The following is a 25,612-nucleotide window of genomic DNA, read 5'->3' on the forward strand; positions in this document are numbered from 1 at the left end:
TCATACCCTATAGTAGCTTCAATGGGAGTTGACATTAGTTGTAGGTTAATCCTGGCTATGATAGCTGCGCTGCCACCTGTGGTGTGCATTCTATCAGTTCTTAGTATGTTGTAGTCGGGGGGCATGGCCAAAGCGAGTAATAGACCTGATGCTTGGTGGAGCCAAGATTCTGTGATTATTAAGATGTCTAGGTTTTCTTCAATGATCAGGGCCTGACTGGGTGATTGGGCATTAGTATCCTTTGGTGTTCTGATGGGGTTCTGGGTGTTATGTTTTGCTTGTTTTATGGCAAGTCCAGTGTTGCTATGCTTAGGTGGTTTGGACGTCAATATTGGGTGGGTGTGGTAAACCCAGAGTGGTTTAGTGCGTGATCTAAGGCGAGATGTCCTAACAATACCAATAATAGGGTTGGTTTTAGTGTTTATTTGGAGCTTCGGGAAGGACAGGTGGATGGGTGCATGGCTAATGCTAGTTGCAAAGGGTGGAGTGGATGGTAGGAAGGGGGTTGGGCCGGGAATGGGGTAGTGTGAATGACTAAATTTAGTAGTCAGACTCGGTATACAATAAGCTATTCAGACGTTTTATGGTGCGGTGGGCAAAGGACGGTATATAATCAAAGAACCTGAAGATGGCATAGTAGGGTGAATACAATAAGATCCTTGTTGTCCAGATATCAGGATGGGCTAAATGCAATGTATCAAGCAACAGCACGGAAATCAGGATGGGCTAAATGCAATATATGAAGCAACAGCACGGAAATCAGGATGGACGGGCCAAATGCAGTGTGCATAACAATCTAGATATAGTGATAGTTGAAACGGAGCATGGCAGAGGAAATTGATATCCTATGGGATGTACTTGCAGTGTCTGACTTGGGATGGTTGGTGGCTTGGTCTTAGACTGGCGGAGACCATCAAGCAGTAATCTTTATGTATACGTGGTGACAAAACTAGTTTTGGCATCCAGGGTGCCGAAAACCGGTAGCAGGCTGCACGTATGGAATACGGGATCACTTTATAGAATTGTACTTACATGGGACAGATCTGAAGATTGGCGTTGCTTGAGATTCTTATGTGTAGTGTAGCAGTGTAGTGGTGGCTGTGCAACCCGTCCCCAGCCCGACGCGACAGGCGCAGACAGGCCCTTTTCCTCGGCCCTTCTCCGGAGGTCGGCTTCCGCCTTCCGGTCTGGGGGCGGGCGGATGAATGGGCGTGCAGCCAATCAGGTGCTGCGTGGCACCAAATTCAAAGATGCTTTCTTTGAAGGTGCGAAAAAGCTTGTCGTCGCCATTGCGCACATTACCGTTGGGAACAAGATGACTTCTGCATATCGCGGGAAGCACAAAGCGAGCTCGATGGATCGGGGAAACTGCTTTGACAGTGCTTCACTGCTTGGGATCGAGAGCAGGGCAATATTGATGAACATCTGGGTCTATTCAGTGAAGGTCTTCACCCTCGTCGGGTGTGGCGGGTGCATGGGGCTCGTCAGCTGTGGTGCGTAGCGGCAAGAGGGGTGTGGGAGAGAAGGCTCCTGCCCTCTACTCCCGGCTGGTGGGATGAGGAGGGGCTGGTTTCCTCAACCCTTGTGGGCTAGTCGGCCTTGTGGTGCAATCTTCTCACTCCCTCCAAGAGCTCTGTGGCTCTCCGCTTCTCATCGGCTTACTGGCTCGTTGGCTGTGTGTTTGCTAGAATGTCTTCACCCCCTTCAGGGGTCCTGGCCTGTGTCCCTCAGTCTCTCGTGAGCTATTTGGCCTTATTGGCCGTGTGTGCTCACCCCTTTATGGGGTGTTTTGGATTCTCAATGTCCTCCTCCCCTTTCTCCGTACCAGCCTTGTACCCAAGTGTTGGTGGCACTGCATGTTGAAGGAGGTGGTGGCTATATTGGCTGTGGAGCCACGTCTGAGGTCTTTGGCTCTCTTTCAGTGAATCCTCGTCTACGTGCCTTGGCTTGGGAGCGCGGGTGTGCTGCTTCTCCAGCAGCTTGGTCTACTGATTCAGGGGACCTTGAGTCATTGGGCTCTCTGTCCTCAGAAGTATTCAGCAGGCTCTGGGATTCCTCCACTCATCAGACAGCTGACATGGTCCTGCCTCCTCGATCGACCTGCTTGGCCATGTCCATGGGCTGGTTCAAGCTCACTGCTCCCTTATAGGTTCAAATGTGCATCCTTTGTTTGTCACCCCAATGAGATCCTGCTTGCCTTGTCCCCTAGGGAGTATCTGACGTAGCAGGTTCACCTCCCTAGTCCCAAAGGGGGTGGCTCCCCCTTCAGGAGAAGGGGCAAATTCCATGGATATGTCAAAGAAGCCGTACCCACTCCCAAGTAAATATATCTGGAAGACTGATCTATTTTTGAGACAATAACAAAGTTAAATTCCCCCATTATAAAGAGCTCCCCTTTGCCCACCCTTCAGGTTGTTGAAGAACTGTTCATAAAAAGTGATTGCTTCAGATTAGGTGCATATACTGAAGCAATTGTACAATATGTTCCAGCTATATCCCCTTTACAATCACAGTGGTAAAAAATACATGTTGCAAATGTGAGAAACCTGAGGGTATCCTCACTCCTATTCTTCCTGGATCCTCTTCTCAGTTGGCCAGGGAAAGGCTATCACTTTTGGATCCTGACTCTGGGGGTGGAGAGGTGAGGGAGGATCACCTTGGTGGACTGTCCTTAGGGATTGGGAGTGGAGTACCCTCAGGCGAGACATGGCATCCCCCTTTACCTGCTGAAAACCAACCTAACCCTGCCCCGGCTTTTATGGGCTAATGTAAAATATCTCCCTGTTACTGAGACGAAGAAGAGGACTGTACAAGAGTACCATTGGGGAAGTCAGGCATGTCCCACAAATAGGTTACCTAAAGGTCAGGCAATTGAAATTATTGGGCCACACCTGTGTACGCTTACTAGTCCTAGGGAGTATAAGAGGTGAGGTAGCACACCAGAGAGAGAGACCTACGTGACAGTTGCGAGAAGGTTGGGAACGAGAACGGCTGGAAAGAAGAGAAGGAGTAATGTCACATGTTACAGCTACAGGTGTGAGCAACCTGAAACAGAGGCAGAGTGGTAGCAGTGAGGGCTGTGGCAGACCGAGAAAGCCTTCTGGAGCAGAGCGCCCCGGGAATGAGGATTCTTGGATGCTTGAATCCTACCAAGTGCCCAAGAAGCTCGTACTCCGTGTGGCAGAGGTTGCATAGTGGAAAGCAGTGAAGTGTGAAACTATGACGAAAGTGCTTGTTGGTTCGGACACAATGTTCTGAGGGTCAAAGGGGCAGTCTGAAGCCCTGGTGGGAAGCCAGAAGCAGCAGCAATTCACATTAAGGTTCACTATGCAACCCGCCCACTTCAAAAAGGATGATGAGTTTCTCTGAGCCCAGAAATCCCAGACCGCTATACACGCAAACACTGAAAAGTAATGCTGAAATATAGTTAAAGTGATTCTCATTGTCTGAATCGACATGCAAGCTGAAACTAAGTAGCAGACCATTGCACAGGTGTTTAACCCGCACAGCAATTGAAAGACAAGTTGCGTGTAAGAATTTCCAGAACTAGGAAACCAAGTCTTTGTATCCCTTGTCAATGAAAGAGTTATTTAGCAAATGAAATGGAATGGCAGAAAATGCTCTTTACAAAAGCCGAAAGAGTAATCACAATATTAAATACTGAATTGAACGAAATCTTTTGTGCATGGCTACGAGCCGATGAAAGTTAAAGGGAAAGTGCCCATTTAAAGCGAACACACAAAATGAGAGTGCAAGTGGGAAAGAGCATGACAGAAAGGTGGGGAAGTCATAAAACCACCTCAAGGTGAACTTTATGAATGGAAACAGTATGACTAGACTAAAGACTGGCATAAGACGTGATGGCAAAGTAACAAGGCTAAATAGGAGAAGCCACGAGTGTGTGAACCTGCATATAAAGCAAAGAGGCTGTCAAAGAGAAGCTAAGTGAATGTGAATCTGTGCACAGGCAAATACTGAAAAACCTGTTTGGACTGAAGGGCCTAGGGTTCCTGGTTGTCTGACCTGTAATGGTGGACCATGTGGTCTGATAACTGTGCCTAGACCAGGGAGCCCTCAATTGTGAAAGCCAAAGCACTGTGAATTAACTGTTAATGCAACCCAGAAGGAGTGTTGAGTTGGCCTGGAGTTGTGTTAAGCATTGAAAGACTGAGACCAGTATCAGTTACTACGTTGAAGTCTTGGGGACGGGAACCCCGAGACTTGATGAACTGCAAATGCTGTGTTGAGGATCAAGCCTCAAGACTCCTTTTCTTTTGAACTGTGTTGCCTTAAACTTGGGGAAGGGAACCCTGAGGAGTATGTGGAACTGTACTGCCGTGAACTTGGGAGAGGTAATCTTGAGACTTTTGTGGAACTTTCTTGAACTTGGGGAAGGGGAGCTGAAGAAGAAGCTAAGAGCTGGAAGAAGCTCAGAACTTTGGGGTTGATCACTATTTCTTTCATTATTCACACCCCTACACATTGTTTAGCTTTAGTTGGGATGGCAAGGATAGGTCTTCGACACAGACTTTTTAAGTTCAACTTTATGACTCAGACTTTCCTTAGTTTCAGGTAGGGAAATCCCACCTTAGCATAGGGCAAGTTAGGGCTTAAACCATCCTGACATTTGATTTAATTAACTATTTCATTTTGAACTTTGAATCTGTTGTCTGTGTTTTGCTTCATTATGCCTTCAAACAAGCTACTAGGCAAGCAGAAAAAGTCACTCGCCCCCCTCAGTTCCCCACATATACACAACACGCTATTTTCTTTGCTCGCCAAGGGTCCATTATCACTCACCAATGGCTAGAGACAAATGCGCATTTTGAGTCCTAACATCACATCTCTGCCTTTAAGATCAGATAGAAAGTGGGAAACTGAAAAGGGGACTTCTCTTTGTATCATAATAGTGACCCCTGCCATTCTAGGCTTACTGTTAAAGGTAAAGATGACAGGATTTGTCTTGCAGTCAATTCCTTTGGTTTTATTTAAGAAAATTAGCCTGCTAAAGGCATTTAGACCGATTTGCTGACTTTGAGGACAGAGAGAGCTATCATGGAAAGAGAGTTGAGGATTCTGCTCACCCACCAGAAATCCTATGCAAGCAGTTCACAGACAGCACTGCGGGAAGAGACGAAACAGAGGCAGGAGACGAAGCTCCTATGTGTGGTTATCAACACCACGCACTTCATGCCAGCCGCATCCTGCCTGGTAATGAAACTGGTGCAGCTCCCCTAAACTACCAGGGGAATTAAACAAAATGTACCTGTTGTAAAGTGTTTATCTCTGAATGCATCAGATGTGAGAATGTTGGAGACTTGCTGTAGAATTCTGTCCTGTCAATGTGTGTGAAGGTTCCAGTCTATGACAGTTGGAGCTGTGCCTACCTGGGTGATGGGACAGGACCCAGTGGTGTCCTCTAATGTAAGATCTTGATGTAACTAATAATAAACCTTAAGATGTTTCACCTGCAAAGGGTACTGAGGCTGCTTTACATCAATGGTGACGAGGAAAACTGAAACAAAGAGCAAGCGTGCTGAAAGTAAAGAAGAAACAGTCTGCTGATGGGGAGCAGCAAGATGAGAAGAGGAGCCACTGCCCCCCAAAGAAATGAAATAAGTCCCATCACCCAGGGAACATAGATGAGAAAGAAAAGCCCAAAATAAGGATAGTAATCACCCAGTGCGGTATGCAGGGGGAGGAAAAGCTCAGCTTAACAAATGCAACCCCGTTAGTTAGTGTTCTGCGCAGAACCCAAGATAAATGCCAGCATAGAAAGGCGCAGTAATAAATGGGGGAGTGATAATAGATGTCCCCTGCGCAAAATGTTAACTGAGAAAACATAAGAATGTGTGTTTGAAACGGGCAAGAGACATTAAAAGCAAGCAAGTTGAGTGTTGAGCCCAAGAAGAAAGAAGTTAAAGCTAGGCTCAGAAGAATGTTGCAGGAGAGCTGTAAGAATAAAAGAGGGGGGTGGGGAGTAATGTTAAGCCCCAAAGGTGAATTGATGCTCCAAGAGCGAAGCAAGCCCCAAAGTGGAGAAGTATAAGCAGGGGCAAAATGCAGGGGGAAGTGTAGTGAAAGAATGCCCCAGCGCTTGCCCAGGGCACCAGTGAAGAAGAAGAGGAACTCCAGAGAAGTATCAAAGGGGTTGCTGGACAAATAGGTTTCCCCAGCGCAGGCTCTAAAGAGCAATAGTGAATATGAAGGGGAGTAAAGCCCAGTGCAAGGGTGCATGCAGCATCAAGTGTTAAAGCAGGAAGAAAAGATAGTCTGAGCGCTAATTCAAGGGCCAAAAAGCGCCCGAAGAGCTGCATACGCAAGTGTAATCGCCCTGCAGCAGGGAAGAGTAAAGATAGCCCAGCGCATATGGACCCGTAAAGGCACTGGACATTGGGTTCTTGGGCAGTTCCTTGGTATGTTGAATACAGGAATACAAAAGACACATAACAGCTGGTGCATTTAATGGAGCTGCGTCTGGCAAAGAGATCCCGGAGCGGCATTTCAGGGTATGCTGGGAGTTGTATGGTAGCCACAAGGGGCTAGCAGGACAGCGTCAGGAGCATACAGAAATTGTTCAGGAACAGAATCAATTTTTTGCGAGAGGTGATATAAAGCAGTGAACTGCTGTGCACATTAATGGAGCATAATCTGAAGAAGAAAATGAATTTATCGGGTGATATTACGTCTGCCGTATCCTTTTGTTTAAAAATGAGTTTTTACAATGTATGACATGGTTTATGAGATGTCACTGTTCTGGTTAGAATTGTCATGCATGTAAGTTATGTGTTCTAGAGCGGCATGTTGAAGTAGTTGGCTAAAATGATGATTAACGTGTGCTGCAATAGAGGATATAACTTTTTAAGGATTGGCAGGCATCTATGGACTTTTTTAGACTTAAGAAATACAGTCATTGTGTTTAAGTGAAGAGCATGAAATATGCCAGGAGTGGCGAAATGGAAGAGCCTGTGCGTGTGCGAGTTAGTGATAATGATTTTGAGGATTTGCGGGTATTGTTGATTACTAATGGACATTTATTGACTTTATAGAAATTAGTTATTGTCTTGCTAGACAATTGTATGTGCGTGATGTGTGCCTGGTACGGCGAGATGTTTGAGCCAGTGTTAGTGGGCTAGAAGTAATACTTTTTGAGGCATTGCAGGTGTTTGTGCAATACAACAAAGACTTTTAGCACTACACATTACTTTTCACCATGCATGTTTTTGTTTGGTCCTGGCAAAACCAAACCAAATTTTAATAATTTGAACATGTGGATCATTCCTGGTAAGGATGGAAGTATAGCGGTAAGTGATCTGAAATGTAACAAGGATGAGAGAGAGATCAGAGTGATTATGTCAGCAAATGTGCAAGAGTCGTGTACCCTTGAATGTTTAAGTTGAGGTCATGCCTAATATACTTAAATAAAGGGAGGTTGTGCCTTCCACATTGAGAATCTGGGTGTCAGATTAAAATAGGTATGTGAAGTAGGGTTCATGCCCAAAGAAGATGTTATATGAGGTCATGCCTCAGCAATGGTTAAGGGAGTGAGGTCACGCCTGCACTTGGATATATTTGTGGGAGTAGTAGTACGTTTCCCAATATATTCAGTAAGAGGTCACGCCTCTACAAGGTGGTAATGGTTAGGTCGCGCCAAGAACCATTTATTAGAAGAGGGAGAGGTCCCTGAAAGTTGTCATGGGGAGTTGGTGCCTACCGCCATGTATCCTAGGTGGGATAGTGATTTACACAGAGATGAAGTGAGAGGTCACGCCTCCATTGGATGATGGTTTGGTCGTGACTGAGCCATCACTGTTTCTAAGTTGGCTGTGGGGTCAATCCCATGATGCTTTTAGAGTAGCACTCCCTCTTTAAAAGGTGCAAGTTGCTGTGTGAATGTGCGTTGTGTTTTCGGGAGAAAAGGAGATGTTTTGTGAAGGAGATTTGTTCTGTGTGTCTGTCTGAAGTAAGAGAAGGAGATATGTTGTAAAGTGCTTATCTGTGAATGCATGAGATGTGAGAATGTTGGGAGTCTTGCTGTAGAATGCTGCCCTGCAAGTGTGTGTGAAGGTTCCAGCCTATGCCAGTTGGAGCTGGGCCAACCTTGGTGATGGGGCCCAGTGGTGTCCTCTAATGTAAGATCTTGATGTAACTAAGAATAAACCTTAAGTGTTTGACCTACAAAGAGTAAGAAGCTACTTTTGTACATAACCCAAATAGAGACTGGACTTAACCAAAGGGGCAGCCAGCCAAAGCCCCTTAACACGAACTTGGACACTGTACAAAACAAACCACCATTGTTCGTTTCACAGAGGGTCCCGCATTCAGAAAGGTAGCTGGACTTAAAGCACTATTTGAAAACGTTTTTAGAACCCCTCCCGGGAGGGGGGTGGGGGGAGAGACAAGGCCAGATTGGCATAGGACTGCAGACCAAATAGAGAATAGGAAGGGGTCAAAAGAAGCCCTAGGTAGTTGTTAGTCATTTGGGTGAGGTCAGAAGAGGACGATATGGCAGATCAATTGGCCAGTAGTAGGAAGGACATTGGAGTGAATTCTGGAGTCGATTTCTGGAGCACGAGAGGCATTGGTTAGTGAGTGCAACTGGTATTGCATTGTGAGTGTGTGTGAAAGACTGCCAAGTATTATTAGAGGGAGTGTAGGGAGTGAATCCAAAGTGCTTGTGCAAGTGAAAGGAGAGTATCTGAGTAGAAGGTGGAGTAGTCTGAGTGTGGAGGAGGGAGTAGTAGTGTGGAGGAGGGAGTACGTAGTAGTATGGGCAAGGGAGTAGTAGTGAGGAAGAGGAAGAGGGAGTAGCAATGCAGAGGGAGTAAAAACACCAAAGGGTGGAGGCAAGACTTAAAAGAAGGGAGAGACATCAGTGTGACAGAGGAGGAAGACACAGAGGGGTAGAAGTAGAGAAGGTGAGTGGAGTTGGAAGGAGAATAATAATAAGAGGGAAACATCAAAGAGTAAAAGGGAGATAAGGGCATGATAGGAGGAAGACATATGACAGAGTTATGACATGCAGAACCCATTATCACTTTTTAGTCAACTTACCACTGGCAAGTGTAGGGTCAGCCCAGGAAGTCATTGAGGGAGATTAGACAGATAATGTATTTGACCTTTAGTGTTCCTCTTTTAGCATAAATCAGAATTCGGACAGTAGGGGGGGGGTCAATATTTGGGAACAACTAAATTGGGGAGTAGGGACACCTGGGCGAGGAAGGATTGGTGTTTTCTAGACAAGAGAGAGGGGGATGGCTTTGCAATAAAAACCCTTGAACCGGCTCAATCACTCTGAGCATTCCTTTAGCCATCTGTGACACCATATAGGCTCAGATCAGTCACAGATGAGTTTTAAAAGGGCAACTGGGCTGCGAGGGTCAGAGTCATCTTAACTCTGCCCAAAAAGAATCTTTTTGATAACTCTATCTTGATTGGGAAACATACTCACAAAGTCAATGGCAGATGGAGTTCTTTCAAGTCTCAGAACAATGCCTCAGATTTGGATGACTTTAAAGGGTAACCCTGTTCTACCATATATAGGACCACAAGGGGTTCATTTGTTAGTATATGCATAGGCCTAAGGGGAAGTACTGAACAAGATTCAATTACGTATGTATTTCCTTTATATCTGACATAAAAGTGAAAATGCACATAAAGAAGAATATCAAGGAACAAGCCTCAAACGGGACCCGTGCAGCGGGAGAACTGGCTACACTTTTAAAATACCCATGCCATCACAAACTGGATATTATTCTCCAATTTCAAGCAACTACGGGTACAGAAAGCTTGCACCAATCCAAAAAACTGAAAATGCTTTTTGAAGGGAATATTGCACTTCGCTAAATCAGTCTTAACATTCAACGCAGAGTGAGCTTTGCCTTGAATATTTGAAAGCCTTATGTAGGATGGGACTGGCTATCCCAAAGTTCTCCAATTGGTTCAAGGAGCATGCAATACTAAGCAAGCTCATAATAAAATATATTTTAGGAAGTGAATTAAAACCTCTATTCCCTGCTCTTCCTCTGGCCCTTCTGCAGCCACCCCTTCTCCCTCCTTCTCTGCTTTTCCCCTTTTTTCTGCTGACGAGGTTTCCAGACAAGTCCGATCTATGAAAGTCTCATCAAAACAGGCTCACCCCTGTTCCTCCAAAACTATCAAGGACCACATCGACTCCCTGGCTCCTGCCCTGGCTGACTTCTGCAATCACTCCTTCGCCTCTGGAGTCTTCCCATCCCCCCTTAAGCACTCCCTTGTGCATCCTCTTCTTAAGAAACCCTCTTCCGACCCCTCCTGCCCGGCTAACTATCGCCCTATCTCCATCACTCCCTTCCTGGGCAAGCTCCTGGAGAAACTGGCCATTTCTCAGCTTAATCTCCATGCTGAATCTATTGGTAGTCTTCATGACAATCAGTCTGGCTTCAGAGCTGCCAGAAGCACGCAAACTGCTCTGTGTGTTCTCAATTTGCTCGATCTCTCTTCTGCCTTTGATACTGTCAACCATGCCATCCTGCTCAACCGTCTCCGTGATAACCTGGGTATCACTGGTCAGGTCCTGGCGTGGCTGACCTCTTTCCTCTCCAAACGACCATTCCAGGTCCAACTGGGGTCCTTCCTCGCTGACATCTTTTTCTCTACCTGTGGTGTCCCCCAGTGATCCAACCTCTCTCCCTGGCTGTTCAACCAGTATCTGGCACTCCTTGCTCACCGCATCGATGCTCTCTGTCCCAACTTTCAGTGCTATGTGGATGATACCCAGCTCATTTTCAGGCTACCCTCCGCCTCCTCCTCTCCTTCCCTCATCTCTGTCTGCCTGCTATCCAGGAATGGTGTGCCGCCAATGACCTCTGCCTTAATGCCAGCAAGACTGAGACTCTACTCATTGGCACACCCACTCCCTCCTTTCCTCCCTCCTTCCCTGCAGCTCTCTGGCCGGCATCTCTTGGCCCTCTTCCTGCTCCTACCTGCAAGGCAAAAACCTCGGGGTCATCTTCGACTCCACACTCTCCTTCTCTCCTCACATATCAGTCGTCTCTAAGAAGTCACACTACCAGCTGCACCTCCTCAGAGGTATTCTTCCTTTCCTCTCCTTCCCCAGAAGCTCAGTCTCCAGAGCCCTGGTTCTCTGTAAGCTGGACTACTGTAACAGCCTCTATCTAAATCTGCCTGGCTCTACTCTCGCCCTCTGCAACTCATCCAGAACAGGACTGCGAGACTTGTCCTTGGCCTCAAGCCCAGGGACCGTATCTCTCCAGGGCGGAAGTCTCTACACTGGCTCCCAGTGGCTGCGAGGATTAAGTTCAAAACCCTCTGCATTGTACACAACGCCTTCTGGGGCCTGGGACCAAAATACCTTCAACTCTCTCTTCCTAGATATCTTCCTTCTCGAGTTCTTCGCTCATCCGCCTCCAACTCCCTCAGGGTCAGCCGCTTCTCCAAGCAACAAGTTGGGGGTAGATCTCTCTCTGTGGTAGGGGCCTCCCTCTGGAAGCCTTCCTGCCTCCCTGAAACTTGAGGAGAACCATCTCCAGTTCTGGCAGCACCTCAAAACCTTCCTCTTTGCTTCTGCTTTCTCTCCCCCTCTCCCTTGCTAATTCCTGACTGAAATTGCACCGAATCTGCAACTTGGCTACTCTCAGCGATCTCAGTCCTTGGCCCAGCCACTCTCCCCTTGCACTGCCTCCCTGGCAAGCCCTGCACTGCGGGACTGTCTCTGTATCCCTACAGCCCCCTTCTCAGAACTTGTCTGCACTTACCTTGCACTTGCCACCAGCTGGCCCTTATTATTTATCTTGTTGTTCTACCACCCTTGTACTGCACTTTCCCCTCTCCCTTTCCCCTTGCACTTTTCCCTTCCCCTCTACCCATGAACTTGCGCGATCTGAATGACACCTTGCCTAGTAGGATCGTTGTCTGTTTTCCCTTTGTTACCCCTCCCTGCCTCGTCGCGCCTTGAAACACTTGTGTATAGGTGCGTTACAAATATCATATCATATCAATACTTCTTGAAAATCCCATGGTTAGCCAAGGTAAAAAATTATCTTGATAGTATAAATGCTCTATACTGGTTTCAATAACGAAAGCCTAACACCCAGTGACATCTTTATTAAAGACAAGATAAGATTGTCATAGGGAGCATACAGAAAAACTGATGAGCAACCAGATGCATGGAATGTTTAGCCATTCTTATCAAATTTTACCTTATCTACTCTGGTATTCTAAAAGCTGGGAGCTCTTTTTATCATCCGATTAGGAGTGAATTTATGGCATCTAGAAACTGTTAAAGCAGTATGAGAATAAAGGTAGATTAATGAAAAATTAACGTATATGCGATTGGGGTGCTTATCCTTGCCCGATTTAGATCAATTTGGATTTTGAAAACATATTTTATGAAATTGTATTTTATTATAACAGTTGCATTGATTATTTGTTATCTAAAAATAAACTTAAGAAGTAATTTTAATTAAAGAAAGCTCTGAAGAGGTGCCTGGGCTCCATACGGTATCAGAAATCCCTAGGACAACCTCAAAGTCACCTCGGAAAAGGGTAGTCTGCTTGTCACCTCATGAGAGAACTCTGGTGGAAACCATTATTGGTGGTCTCTGCGGAATGAACAAGACCACTGGGTCTTGTGGGTTAGAAAAAAAAAAAGAGGGTCTCTCACATTAATTCTTTCTTGGAACACAGAGCTTGAAGGCTAAAAGGGGCTGCAAAGTAGACGGAGAAGCCTTCTCTTGCGCCACTCACTGAAAGAGAGTCACAAAGGGTGCCGTCAGGCCAATGATGCTGGGGGCAGGACACTGGAATCATAGAAAATGCAGAACAGAGGCCTTGCATAGGACACTCCTGGCATTGTTGCATAGGACACTCCTGGCATTGTTTGAAGTCTGTCTTTTGAGGCACAGGTGGCTAATTAAGAACTTGTGAGGAAGTTGGTGGACCAGAGTGAAGAAACTACACACTCCCTGAAATCCCTGATGAATAAAAACAAAATGTTTGACAAGTCACGCTTTAAAATAAAAAAACACATCCTTTGCTGAAAACGTCCGAATAGCCCAAGGAAGAAAGAAGACAGAATTATGGAGCGATAGTGCATGCATAAAGGAAGAGTGGCTGGTGCACCCGAGTGATGCTGCAAATGTACTCAGGCTTGAATTGCTTGTTCCGTTTGCCAAAAATCCTCCATTCGCGGTACCAACCGGGCAGAGATCCAGAGAATTAAAAAACAGGACGTATTAGTATCTTAGTAAAAAACTGAAAGAATAAACTACTTCATATATTTAAAAACAAGATCAGTGCAGGTGTAGAGTGGTACATGTATGATAGTAGGACATTTAACATTTACGCACATGAAGCCCAGACAACACCCAATGAAATTAACTAAAAACATTGCCATATCCGACTGTGGACCTTCTGATGTTTCAAATAAAACAGAACCATAAATTACCTGATAGTTGTTTTGGTTTTGTGGCAGCCTTTGTTGATTTGATGCTGCATAATGAGGAGGAAAATTACTTCTTGGCATATTGGCACTGTTATACATATTGTTTTTCATCTGAAATGGGGCACCTGATGACAAGTGATAGTCCCTATTGTGATACAGTGTTTTGTCAGTTAAGTCACGCGATTTCCCGGGTTGTGAATTCGAGCTTAAAGTTCTCACTGGCAAAGAAGAAGGGATATGCTTGTTTTCTATTCGAGAGGAATTGCCATATTCACCCATATAACATTGTGTTTGTGCTCCCAGTGATGCCAGCTCCTCCTCTCTTGCATATTCATCATCAATGTCTCCAGTTTCCATTGCGATGGACAAGCAATTGCCTTCTGATGAACGGCTCTTTAAAACAGTTCTTTCTCCAAACGTTCTTGGGGAATGTTCAGTAGCTGCTAATGAAAACACGTCTCTGATTTCCAGGTTATGTGTGCTGCCACTGGAAGGGTCTCTCGCACTTCCCCTTTGGCCAGATGAATTGTGCGACCCAAAGTTTGAATTTATGTTTTCCGGTCTGTACGATCTCTGACTAACATGTGGCTCTGTTTTAAAGTGCCTGGGCCACACTGTTGTCTTCTGAGGTCCAACTATTTCCATCGACTGTCCTGAAGAAACGCCATAGTGTCTCTTGGTGTACATGGAGTTGGCGGAATTCAGACCACTTGAATGTCTTGAAAACCCTGATGTTTTGTCATCATGTAAAAGCATGGCATTTTTAGAGAAAGAGGTTTGCCTTTGCATGTTTATATGCTGCTTTTGATATTCTGTTTCATTCCTCCCAATTGGCCTCAGAGAAGAGTTTTTATGGACTTCCGCCATTGAAGTACTGGACAGTTGAGAAGAACCCTGCCGGCTAGAGGAGTGATTTGGGCTGTAGACACCTGTCACAATCACATCACTATTAGATGTCGGAGGTGGCTGCTGACTTTGTGATCGAGGAACATTCGGCACATTTCGAACCACCACTTCAGGAGGCCAGGATGCAGCACTGGAAACAGATCCTTGCGAAGATGAGCCAGAATCTCCAGTGACCTTGTTGCTCATTTTTCTTCTTTTATTGCCAACCCAAGTCTGTGAAGACAAAAAACGTTGGATAAATACTGGAACACAGAATCAATCAGAAATACCAAAGGTAGATAGCATCTGAACTATGTTCCTCAAAGCAACAGAAACTGTGTGCATTGCCACTCATAATTCATCTAACAGGGCCAATCTAACAGGGCCAAAGCAAAAGAGTGCCCTTTGAGACAAAATGTCAACAAATCAAGCAACATTACCCAATTAATTTGTAAAGTCTGTGCTTTACCCCAAAAACGTTAAAGAGAAGTGAGAGTGTTTGTGAATAAAAGTAAAGTACTTGATTGATACTGCAATGCTGTTTGTGCTTTCCACTAGTAAGATATTAGGTATAAACCAGAACATCTCAGATACCATTGAAGATGTTCATCACAGCAACCTCTATAAAATGACACATAAAGGAAAGCTTTCAACTTGAATTGCATCCCAGTGCAATTGTTGGATCCAGTGGTTAGCTTAAACAAACTTGAAAGATATATTTTTTCAAATCACTTTTAATGGGGGTTGACCGACAAATATGTAATGTTTCCAAGGTTTCTAATCTGGCAAAATACACATTAACCTGACACAACACTTTATTTTCAAGACAAGTAAAACTGCATTGCCACAATCACTTACACAAGCTACTGTGCTTGGCATCTACAACAAACCCAAACATTAAAAGGTTAAAAAGTGCATATTGCAAGCATGTTGTATAACTATTTATTATATTTGGGGTGTTTTTATAAAGTGGACCTAGCTTTGAGAAGTGGTTAAATGGTGTATAAAGAGCAGGGTAATAAGATTCTAAAAAATAATGGCAATGACTCATCGAGTTTGTTTTCAATACTGTGAAGGGAGATGAAAGGGGGATACAGATCATTAAATCATTGATACAGAAGAAATTATGTTGTTCCGTGTTGACAATTGTACAAGGGGGACAAATTCCTACATATAAATGCATAACATTAACACATAATCTTCTGTATTACATAATTAAATGTTTGAAGAGCAAACAAGCTACGGTCTTTATATATTTGTTGTGTATGAATTCATTTTAAAGTACAAATAAGTAGCAGAAGATTCGAGAGATAGCCAACATGTTTTTTTGTTTTTTGATTGATTCTTCTATTAACAGCAGAGATAATTACGCAATTAAATGAAATATATCTGAATTGAAAGTAGTTCTTAGCGGTGAGAGGAACCATGATCAGATGCAATTTTAAAAACTGGTATGACGTTACCTGATAGATAGGGATTACCTTTTGATTCGGTCTTTGGACAGAACCTCAATAGAAATAAAAATGTATGCTAATTTATGAAGGAATCCAAATTTGAAAGAAATTGAAACACACCAAAAGGTGCAAATCACTTGTTGCCGGGGTGTTTTTGCAATAAAATAAATATTCTCTGAAACGATAGATTTAACAGGTTGAATTCATGATTGCCAATTTGCATACAAAACGTATAATTACATAACTGGAGGGCAGGCATAATATCCATAAAAAATTACGGTTATACGCATTGCATGTATTAGCATGAAGTGAGATGATGGTATCGCAAATGTCTGTGAAGGTGAGTGGACAAGTTACAAATGTGAATGTTCCAGGGGGAATGGACGGGAAATTATCAAAAAGATCAGGTCTAATATGTTGTGTTATCAATAACATATGTTTTATGACTTTTTTCCCCCCAAGTTAATGGATATACAAGTTGTGGACTAATATAATGATGGCTGCTTTGAACAGGGGCTTGCTCTGATACTTGGCCTGGGAGATCCTGTACAGGGGTTTGTTTGGTGAAGCATGCCCTATGACTTTTTTGCTACTTCAGTGGAGGGTTTTCATGGGGAGTGAGATCTAAAAATTAATAAAATAATGTGCCAGTCTTTCTCCAATGTGCAATTTGAAAATCTCTCTTGATTTTGTTTTGTCCTCAGTTGAACCAGTGTAAGGCTTTTGAGCGGATTGATATTTAGGTAGGGATAAAGCTCGCATGTTGGTCTGCTTTATGCTTTAGCATCCACTGAGTGTGTCAACCATGAATTTGACATTAAATTATGTGATAGTTGTGTTTGCCAAAGTGGTCAGTTAGGTTTTGCTCCAGTCACCCCCTCAGGACACCTTTTAATTAATATGCATGGCACGTTGTGGGTTTGGGTTGAATGGTATTTGGTTCTTTGACACAGTGGAAGGAAACTGGGATTATGTGACTGGCTGACAAACGGATAAGAATGGGATTAAAGGAGACTAGCTTGGTGGGATATGTAATGAGGAGGATGAGCATGTTGCCTTTGCGCAAGCATGGTGCAAGGAACATTGAGGTATAATGTGGTGAGTGATTTTTTTTACAAACACCCATAGTTCAATCCTTATCTACTGAATGATGGCCATATGTACGGCAACTGCTACTGATCCAGGTTAAGCAATCCAAAAGCACACAAAACAAACTCTTAAACAATGGATGCTTTCTAGACTTTGTGTGAAGTTTGATTCGGTCGCTTTTAATCATACAAAACAATTGTGTAGATTAATTCAAAGAAAACAATGTATAAAGGCAGAACTAACATATTTATAATAAATAATTCATCAGGTTATTGGAAAATATGTCATTGAGATCTTTCAGCATTGTAACCCCTGCTATTTCTCTTAATGATGTCATACTGAATGACTTACTTTGTAGTGTGACATGCTGAAAAATGTCTAAAAAATGTGGTTGTAAACTTTAAATAATGACTTTGGTCATGCATAGTTTATGAGAAAATCCTATTCATATAATTGAAACTTCAGCTCTATTGATATGTGAAGGAGGGACACGTTTTTAGTCTTAAAATAAAAGTACGAGAGGCTTTAGGGCCAAGTCGAAGCATACAGATGATTACAAGGAGCATTTCGTAGTCCCTCCAGGGCTAGGAGAAAAGCTAGCATTCACTGAGGCAACTAACTCTTCAAATGACCTTCCTCAGGGATCGGTGTAGTTCAACCGTAGTCCTAGTCCTTCGTGTGTAACCCACTGGAATGTTTAAATAACAAGGTATTGGAACCAAGGGAAGAATATTAGAAAGAGAGAATGTAGACGAAAGGCAGGACATTCTGATAAATGGTCTTACAGGTGGGAGGAGAACTGCAAAATAGGTAGTAGATCATAGGGTCATAAAAAGGTACGTAGTAAATAGAAAAAACATTTAGAGGACTTTTACAAAAAGTGCTAATGGCATTAAAGGGGTCGCCAACGTTAGCACTTACTAATTTGCAAAACAGAAATCGCCTTCACATCTTGTTTTGCACTCAGTTTTACAAAACGTGCAACTGCTGACATGGCAGGCAGCATTTACAATGGATCGCTATGGCATCTGCCTGCTTTTAGACGGTACAAAAACAGGCAGATTCCATGGACATCCGTTGTGTTACGCCAGCATGAAAACGTCATGCAGGTGTAAAACAACATGTGGTATTTGAGGGGGTAGCAGGAATGTATGCTGACAAAATATATGCTGTTCGATGCCCCTGCTCGGTTTCCAAAGGGAATTAACATCCCTGCAGTGTAATAGTAACATGTGAGTCGTTGATCCATTGGTTTTACGCCTTACTTTAACACTCCTGCATCCCTCCCTTAGTGTCAACGCTAGATAAATTCAGACAATGGACAGAATACGACAAAAGGCAGGTGTAACATATATTGAGTGGTGCATTTAATGTCATTGAGTGTAATGTGTGCTTTCATTCTATGCTCAGTGTAATGTGTGCTTAGTGTCGCTTATTGCTCAGGGGTTTGCGTTTGTATACATCTATGTTAAAGGGTTGTGGGCCAGTTTACTAGCTATAATAGTTGCTTTTGAATTCCACAACTACAACTAAAAAAAGTGATTGAAACGGGATTCACGCATGTGTATGAAATTATTCCATAACATTTATTTTTAATATGCATCTTGCTAAATCATGTATACATAAATTACAGAATTTTCGGTATCAAAATCAATTTGAAACTTTTCAATAAAACGTTTTCAATAAAACGTACACAAATGCAGAAGTGATAAATGAACACAGAAATGCAGATTGCATATATTCTAGTGGAGCAGATATAGATTATCACCCTGATTCATTGATTATTTGGGCCAAAAAAAAAATGGATTTGTGCACCATTCTGCCCGCAAATCCCAGTTTAACCAATGGGGATTTGCGGGCAGAATAGCACACAAATCACATTTTTTTTGGTGCAAACAATCCATGAATAAGGCCCAATAAAGTCTAAATCAGTTGGGCCTACCTGCATATATAGATAGACCCAGGTACCTGCATGATGAAAACCCACATCAGTCCCATGGTCTTCCTCCCTCCTGTCCGTAGGAGGGTGCAGTGGGTTCCGACAGGTTGATACCGAGATATTAATACAACCTTGCTTAATGTTTTGAGAAAAGTGAACAATTCAAAAATAATGTTGGTATCACAGATCTTTTGAGGTGCTTATGTTGGGCAGTTCTGCTCCGACAATTGTCCTGCCAGTATTTTTTTTAGTCCTGCATGAAAACCCTTCCAGGACGCTCTTATGAAGGGAAAGTACAGGAAAACCAGGTTTACTGCTATTCACTCAAAACTTTTCTCTTTTAAAACAATCATATGTTGACATTTGCTGAGGGTTTGGACTTGTTGACCAGCCCCAACCGTTTTACTAATGTGCCACCTTTATTTATTCACTGTTAATATGGGCGAAACTGTTGTATGTTATTTTAAAAAGACACGGCTCTGCTATGGGCACAAGTACAGGTGAAATTACCTAATAAATGAAAAGCAGGCTGTGTAAACTATGTTGCTGAGCAAAACCTATTGAAGAAATAGTTTAGGCATGTGTTTCTTTGTTTCAAAGCATACACACATGAAATGCATGCACGATATATGTCCTGCGTGCATGAGAAGTAAATTTGTTGATTTTTAAGATTGCAACCTGAAGAGCTACTTGAGTTGAAGGTTGATTCAACGGCCAGCAACAACTGCCCATCGGTATCTGCCAAAAATATGATCATCCAGATGGATGGAAAAGCGGAGGATCCCAAATCCTACCAGCACTTACTAATGTGTTTGCTCTCCACTGATGGGGTCGGGGGGGGGTCAAAGGGAGTGCAGGCACTCCCAGCCTGGCCTTCATAAGAACCAAATGGGGAGGAAGCCAGCTAGGAGCATCCCTCAGACCGGTAAGGGCAAATACTGGAAAAGACTTTGCCAGTGTCAAGAGCAGGGCTCACAAATAGCAGTAGTACTGGGGCTCCAGGCTCCATTAAATGTGTTCCTCCTTGATGTGTACAAGCAGCTCGCACACTCCTTGCAGTTGCCATTTAAGAGGGCTATTGCAAGTTTAAAATATGGCATGGTTCCGATTTATTTCACGGGCTAGCTTAAAGATATTCAGTAGACTTCTCAATGTTTATCCTAGCAACATCTTAAGCCAGTTCATAAGGACCTATTTGATTCAAAGGCAAGGAAGATTGAAAGGTCCTGGAGGTACCTACTATACAGCATTCAGAACATTTCGGGATTATTGAAAAAGCCTGAGGTTCAGTAGAAGCCGCTAATAAAACTAGAGAAGCTTAAGTCCGAGGGACTTATTGTAAATCAAGTCAAATGCAATGTCCAGGAGAGGCCTGGTGAGAAAATGGAGAAGCACAAAAGTTCAGAGAGACATGTTCCAAACCGATTGTGAATCTTGAATGAAGCAAGGTCTACGAGTGACCCGACATGAACACAGCCAGTCAAAACCTAAAAGAGACCTAAGGTACACCCTGAAAACCTAAGACTTGAAAGAGTCTACCAGTAGTTGTGGCCAGGATGAAGAGAAGTCTGAAGGAAAGAACTGTAAAGCCTTAAAGCTGGAGGAGGCATTGAGAAGCAATATGAAAACAGAGGGGCCTGAAACCATGACCTGACGGAGTAACAGATACCTGAGGATTATTTCAGTTACATGTTATTAGCACATGCCTAGGCTTTTGTAGAGCGAGTTTGGGAACTCTTGTTTCAGGCAAAGCTCTTGAAACAATTTGCATCACTAGACTAGAGTACCGAGAAGCTAAAAGGCTCTACAAGACTCGATATTGTGACTTTACAATGGCCTTCCATTTGTAGTACCGGGGGTCTCAAAGAGAGTCCAGGACTCTTACCAATGTTACACCTATTGTTTTGCATCTTCTGCCAACTACAGTGTGAGATACCCAACGATAATCCCACTCTTTTAATCCATCCTGTGCAGTATATTCTATAAAACAGTCCCTCTGTTGTAGCTTATTGTGTAGATCAGATCACTGATAGAAGTGTACCAGAAAAGTAGTGGGGCTGTGACTTCGGTGGGGGACAGAGTAGGAAGGAAAGGAGCAACATGCAACACCATTTTCAAGGGTTGCAGTCATTTTGGTTTACAGGCAATTGAGTTGAAATATATTTCAGTTTAGCTGGAACTCATATCCTGTGGTAAAGTGGAGAAGGGCGCTTTAACTTCATAAAAAACAATTCTGGAATGGTGAACGTGTTCAGAAAGTAGTGGAGCACCTATTTTCCCTTAAAACACTTAAATAAAAACATTTAGTTGAACCACTTGGGAAAACTAAAAATATGGCAGGGTATGCTTCTGGATGAAAATCTGCACTGTGTAGCTAGGCTTCTGCAGAGCGTTGGTGGTGCAGAACGTGGCTGAAGGAGAGAGGGTGTGGCCGTAAGTACGTGCAAACGTAGGTGTAACTCTGAACGGTAGTAGCGCCTGTTTTTTCAGTCCGACTGGTTATCGCTTTCTAAACAATATTACCACCAGTGGTATTATTACCTTTAAAAAATAGCGGCATTACTACCAGTGCTATTTCCGCCAGCATAAAACTCCTCACGTCCCAATAAACTTCAAAATGGGAACTAACAGAACCCAATTGGAGACGCCACTCCTACCACGGGTGGTAATGGTAACTCTGTTTGCGGTTACTATTTCCAAACACGTATTGAGGCACTTAATCTGGTATTTTAGCGAAATTGGTTGCATTGAAGTGTAGCAAAACTATAACTTCCGGAATGCATTATGTTGCTACATGAATTCCCAGAACTTGAATTTATGGTGTGCCCATTAAAGTGGGGGCCCTCTGTGATCAGTAGTGGTGTGAGGGAATTCACAAGGACATTTATGCAAGGCACTTCACACAGACACACACACACACTCTCACTAGTATATTTATCAATATAAACTTAGTGTGACAAGCGTTTTACTATACTAATGAGAATGGAAATTCAAGGGTTAGAAGTCTGTACTTACCCTCACTACACTGAAGTCCAGCTTAGTTTCTTGTGCACACTGTAATATGAGTTGAAAGCAAGTTTTACTCTGATTTGTCATTCCATTTTCATAAAAACGTTGCAATATCCTTTGTTGTTCTACAGAAAATACAGAGCGCAGATTCATCTAAAAACAAAAGAAGATACTCTGAGAGTTGGAATGTGGACTTGTGTAAGTTTCGTATCCATAATGAGCTAAATGGAAGCACTGTAACCAAAACAGTTACTACTTTTTGCTGAAAGAAGAGTCTTCGGTTACTATTTCAGTGTAAATGACCATTATAAATGTATCCATCTAGCCCAGATGAAAATGGGCTTGCAAGTTCTGTCTGTAGTCTGCAAAACCGAGTCTTGCAAGAAACATAAGAGAGCAATGAGAAATATGCACATTTAAATAAATGGAACCATCTCGTAATGGGGCCAATAAACTACAACTTTAGAAAATGATTCTACACGATTCATCCCCCAAAAATTAGAAAATAGTAAATTACTTCATGGTAGATTCCATAGAGTTTTTTTTTTTTTTTTTTTTTTTTTAATGGGGGAGGAGGATCCTCCCACACGGCCCTCTCTTCTCCATTCAGGAATGCCCGCCCATACCCCACCCCTACACACTCACTACCCCTCTACATCTACCTATGAAAACAGCCATGAAGTAACTTACAACTTTGTAATTTGTGGGATGAATCCAAGATACACTATGAATACATGGTACACTACTGACACAGACATGCACACATGCATAACATTTGATAAAGGTTTAATTGTTACAGACCTCTTGGTAACAGGCTAGTAAATAAAAAACAATAGACTGCAGCGTTAATAAGCAAGGGTGTATTGTTGTGAGCCTTGTTGTAAACAACGAGTAAAGATCACTAAACCTCTACCCCCATGTGGCGATATACAAGATACGAATATATGGATGCCAAAGACTGATAGAAAACATCTCAAAATCTTCTTGGGCAATTGTCCAACTACATGTCTTCTTTACAGAAAAAACAGTTGCCCTATTTTAATCGTATTTTGTTGAATTGTTTTTCGATGCAATCACATAGAACCGCAAAAGCCAGCTAATTAGCCTAAAATGTTAGCATGGGTTTTCGCAGATGTAAAGATGGCCATGACCTACATGCGTACTTTAAATGCAGTCAGGGCCATAGCAAGGCTATGGTTGTCCCTCCCATAAATCGCCCATCAAAACCCCAAAAATAGTCAGAGGGTTTGTTTGATTCTGTCGACAAATTCGATTAGGGAAACACAGGAAGCAGCAGAAGCTTAGGCCACTCGAGTGGAAGCTTGTTACACAAGCAGCCGCTAATCTGACACACCAAGCTTAGGGCTTTTTTTGACAATGCTTAATACTAAAATGGAAGAGAACGAGGAAGTGACAGCAATGGCATGAGGAGCGGATCCAGAGTAGTCATCAGGGCCCTGAAGGAGTCATGTGCGCTTGGCTTGAGATAAGGAGAGGACGGCAAATCACATATCGAGGTTTGTGTGGGCCTCCTACAGGGCTATAATGAGTCCCACTCACTGACCCGGCACTCTGCAGCCTGGATTACTTAACCCTGGCATAAAAAAGGTTCACTGAGGTGAGGTGTATTAGTCCTGCATTGGTCCTGCCCGGGAGAGGGCCTGCTGAGGGGCAACACCAACACCGGATTGCACACCCCTTCAAACAGCAGGATCTAAAAGGAAAGGTCTATCCATCGAGTGTGGGGCCATTGGTGCGGGAGGTGGTTAGTGTTGAGCACTGCTGCCAGTCTACAATCAGGGCTGAGGTGGTAATGGAAACATCCCCTACCCATCCCACTTGCCCTGTATGTGAGATCTTATATACCTTTCTTTGTACACAGTGAGCTGACTAACTGCCTATAAGAAACCTTATCATATTAATGGAAGGGAATTATTGTGCAATCTTCATGCGTCTTTATTACCCAGGAGTGATCTGATGTTGCAGAGAACATATTGGTGCTATGCAAAATAACATAAATTAAGCATAGCTGCCAAATTGGCCCATGTGACATGTTATCCAATCTAACCGTGCATTCTGGGACGTGTGGTCTTGTTTCTGGAATTGTCAGTACAGGACTTCAAGTCCAAGCAGACAAAATGCTTTTGGCTAAAAGTGCCATGCATGTCTGTAGTATCCTCTACTCCTCTCTGCATGTCCCAGGTGCCGGTATTCTGAGGAGATCTAGGCTACTGTTTGAATAAATAGGTCTGGGAAGTGTCCTGCGACCATGTAACCACCTGGGACTCTACTTTTCTAACCTCCACAATGGCAATGTGTTCCTGTAGACACCATTGACTTCTCGCTGGCACTCGCAAGTCCTGCCACTTTCTGCAGCGCCTTAGCAGCATTGTCTATCAATGTTGCTCTCCTAGACCCACGTGTAGCATTGCCAATATGCAGGGCGTATCGCTTTCCTTCAGTCTCCTGGTGAAATGCCGATACCCTTGGCCAAATGACAATCCCATTTCCAAAGTTATCTGAAAGCCACTGAGGTACTTCAATGTGTGCCAAACTGACAATAAGCTTTGCTTTACAATGCCATGGGAACTGAAAGTCATACTATTTGCTTTAACTGCTCTTGCAAAAAAGCCTGTTGGTACTCCTCTCACAAAAACCCGCCAAGTGCACCTGGCAGCCCGGTTTGAGAAAGTTCCAAATACAAGTGTTGTACCAGGATCTTTAGATGACGGATGGCGTTTTTACAACATTGCATTAATTAGCCAGAAACTGAATATTCAACAATATAACTGACTGGCAGATTTACAATGAGCTAATAGAGCACTGCTATGGTACCAAGGCACATGAAGCTCTGTGGATGAGCCATGATCCTACCCTGGACCAGGCACACAGCATTGATTACCCCAAACTGCTTCTGGATTATCTGCTACACAATAGTATCACACAACTGGTGGAGACCAATGAATTGCTCTGCCCCATTGTACTCGCCAGGAAAGATGATGGCCAAAGTCTGTGCATGAACCTACACAGCCTGAACAAAAACATCAACTAAGACGTCTACCCTCTCCAAACATCACATAACTGCTGCTGCATTTAAAAGAAGCCAAGGCCTTCTTCAAGCTTGCCCCATAAAATACACCATGTCCACCTGCACTCCGACTCGAAGGGATATATAGCTTTCATCATGCCGGAAGGCATCTATCAATATACGTCAATTGCTTTCAATCCATCACCAGCCTCCCTTTTCCAAAGACTAAGCACAAACCTATGATGCAACAGACCAGAAAATGCATTCTTCCAGTCTATGGTGGTGACAATGATTCACATCATCATACCCTAGCGAAAGGTACTACAGAAAATAGAAGGCAGAGAACCTATGCTATAACAAGAGAAATGCACATTTGAACAACAGGAGGTGGGGTACATACATTACACCTTTTCCGCAGCGGGCATCCATACCAAAATTACATTAGTGAAAGTCAATCTCCAAATCCCCCTTACCAACCAACAAGGAACAATTGTGTTTTATGGGGCTCTATAAATAATACGCCAAATTCTTAGAAGGTTGATCATCAAAACCTGAACCCCCTCCACTTCTTGCTCATGGAATGGGATCTGCACAAGTGGTCTGCCCAATGCCAAACAGTTATGTGAGAACAAAATGGACATTCCCCATGCCCAACTTCTGCACCTGTTGAAGCCACACAAGAGCACTATCATAACAGACTATGCCAGCGCATAGAGCTTGGGGGCCATGGTGTAATTCTGTAGTGGTATTCATCTCCAGAGAAC

At 43.5% G+C, this 25,612-nt stretch overlaps 1 protein-coding gene across 2 annotated transcripts in view; it reads right to left on the bottom strand.

The window, feature by feature from the left end:
- The window catches only part of HDX (highly divergent homeobox), a 571,608-nt gene that overhangs the window by 412,471 nt on the left and 133,525 nt on the right, over nucleotides 1-25,612 (bottom strand). The window contains exons 3-4 of one of the 2 annotated variants that reach the window (XM_069612922.1): nucleotides 21,827-21,973; nucleotides 13,448-14,563 (exon numbers count right to left, since the gene is read on the bottom strand). In XM_069612922.1, the coding sequence (XP_069469023.1) occupies nucleotides 13,448-14,563; nucleotides 21,827-21,973 (1,263 nt within the window). The remainder of the gene's footprint in view (nucleotides 1-13,447; nucleotides 14,564-21,826; nucleotides 21,974-25,612) is intronic. The other variant, XM_069612923.1, reaches the window with a different exon arrangement.

This window comes from Ambystoma mexicanum, chromosome 5p (assembly GCF_040938575.1).
Source record: "Ambystoma mexicanum isolate Mex_15411 chromosome 5p, UKY_AmexF1_1, whole genome shotgun sequence".
NCBI lineage: Eukaryota > Metazoa > Chordata > Amphibia > Caudata > Ambystomatidae > Ambystoma > Ambystoma mexicanum.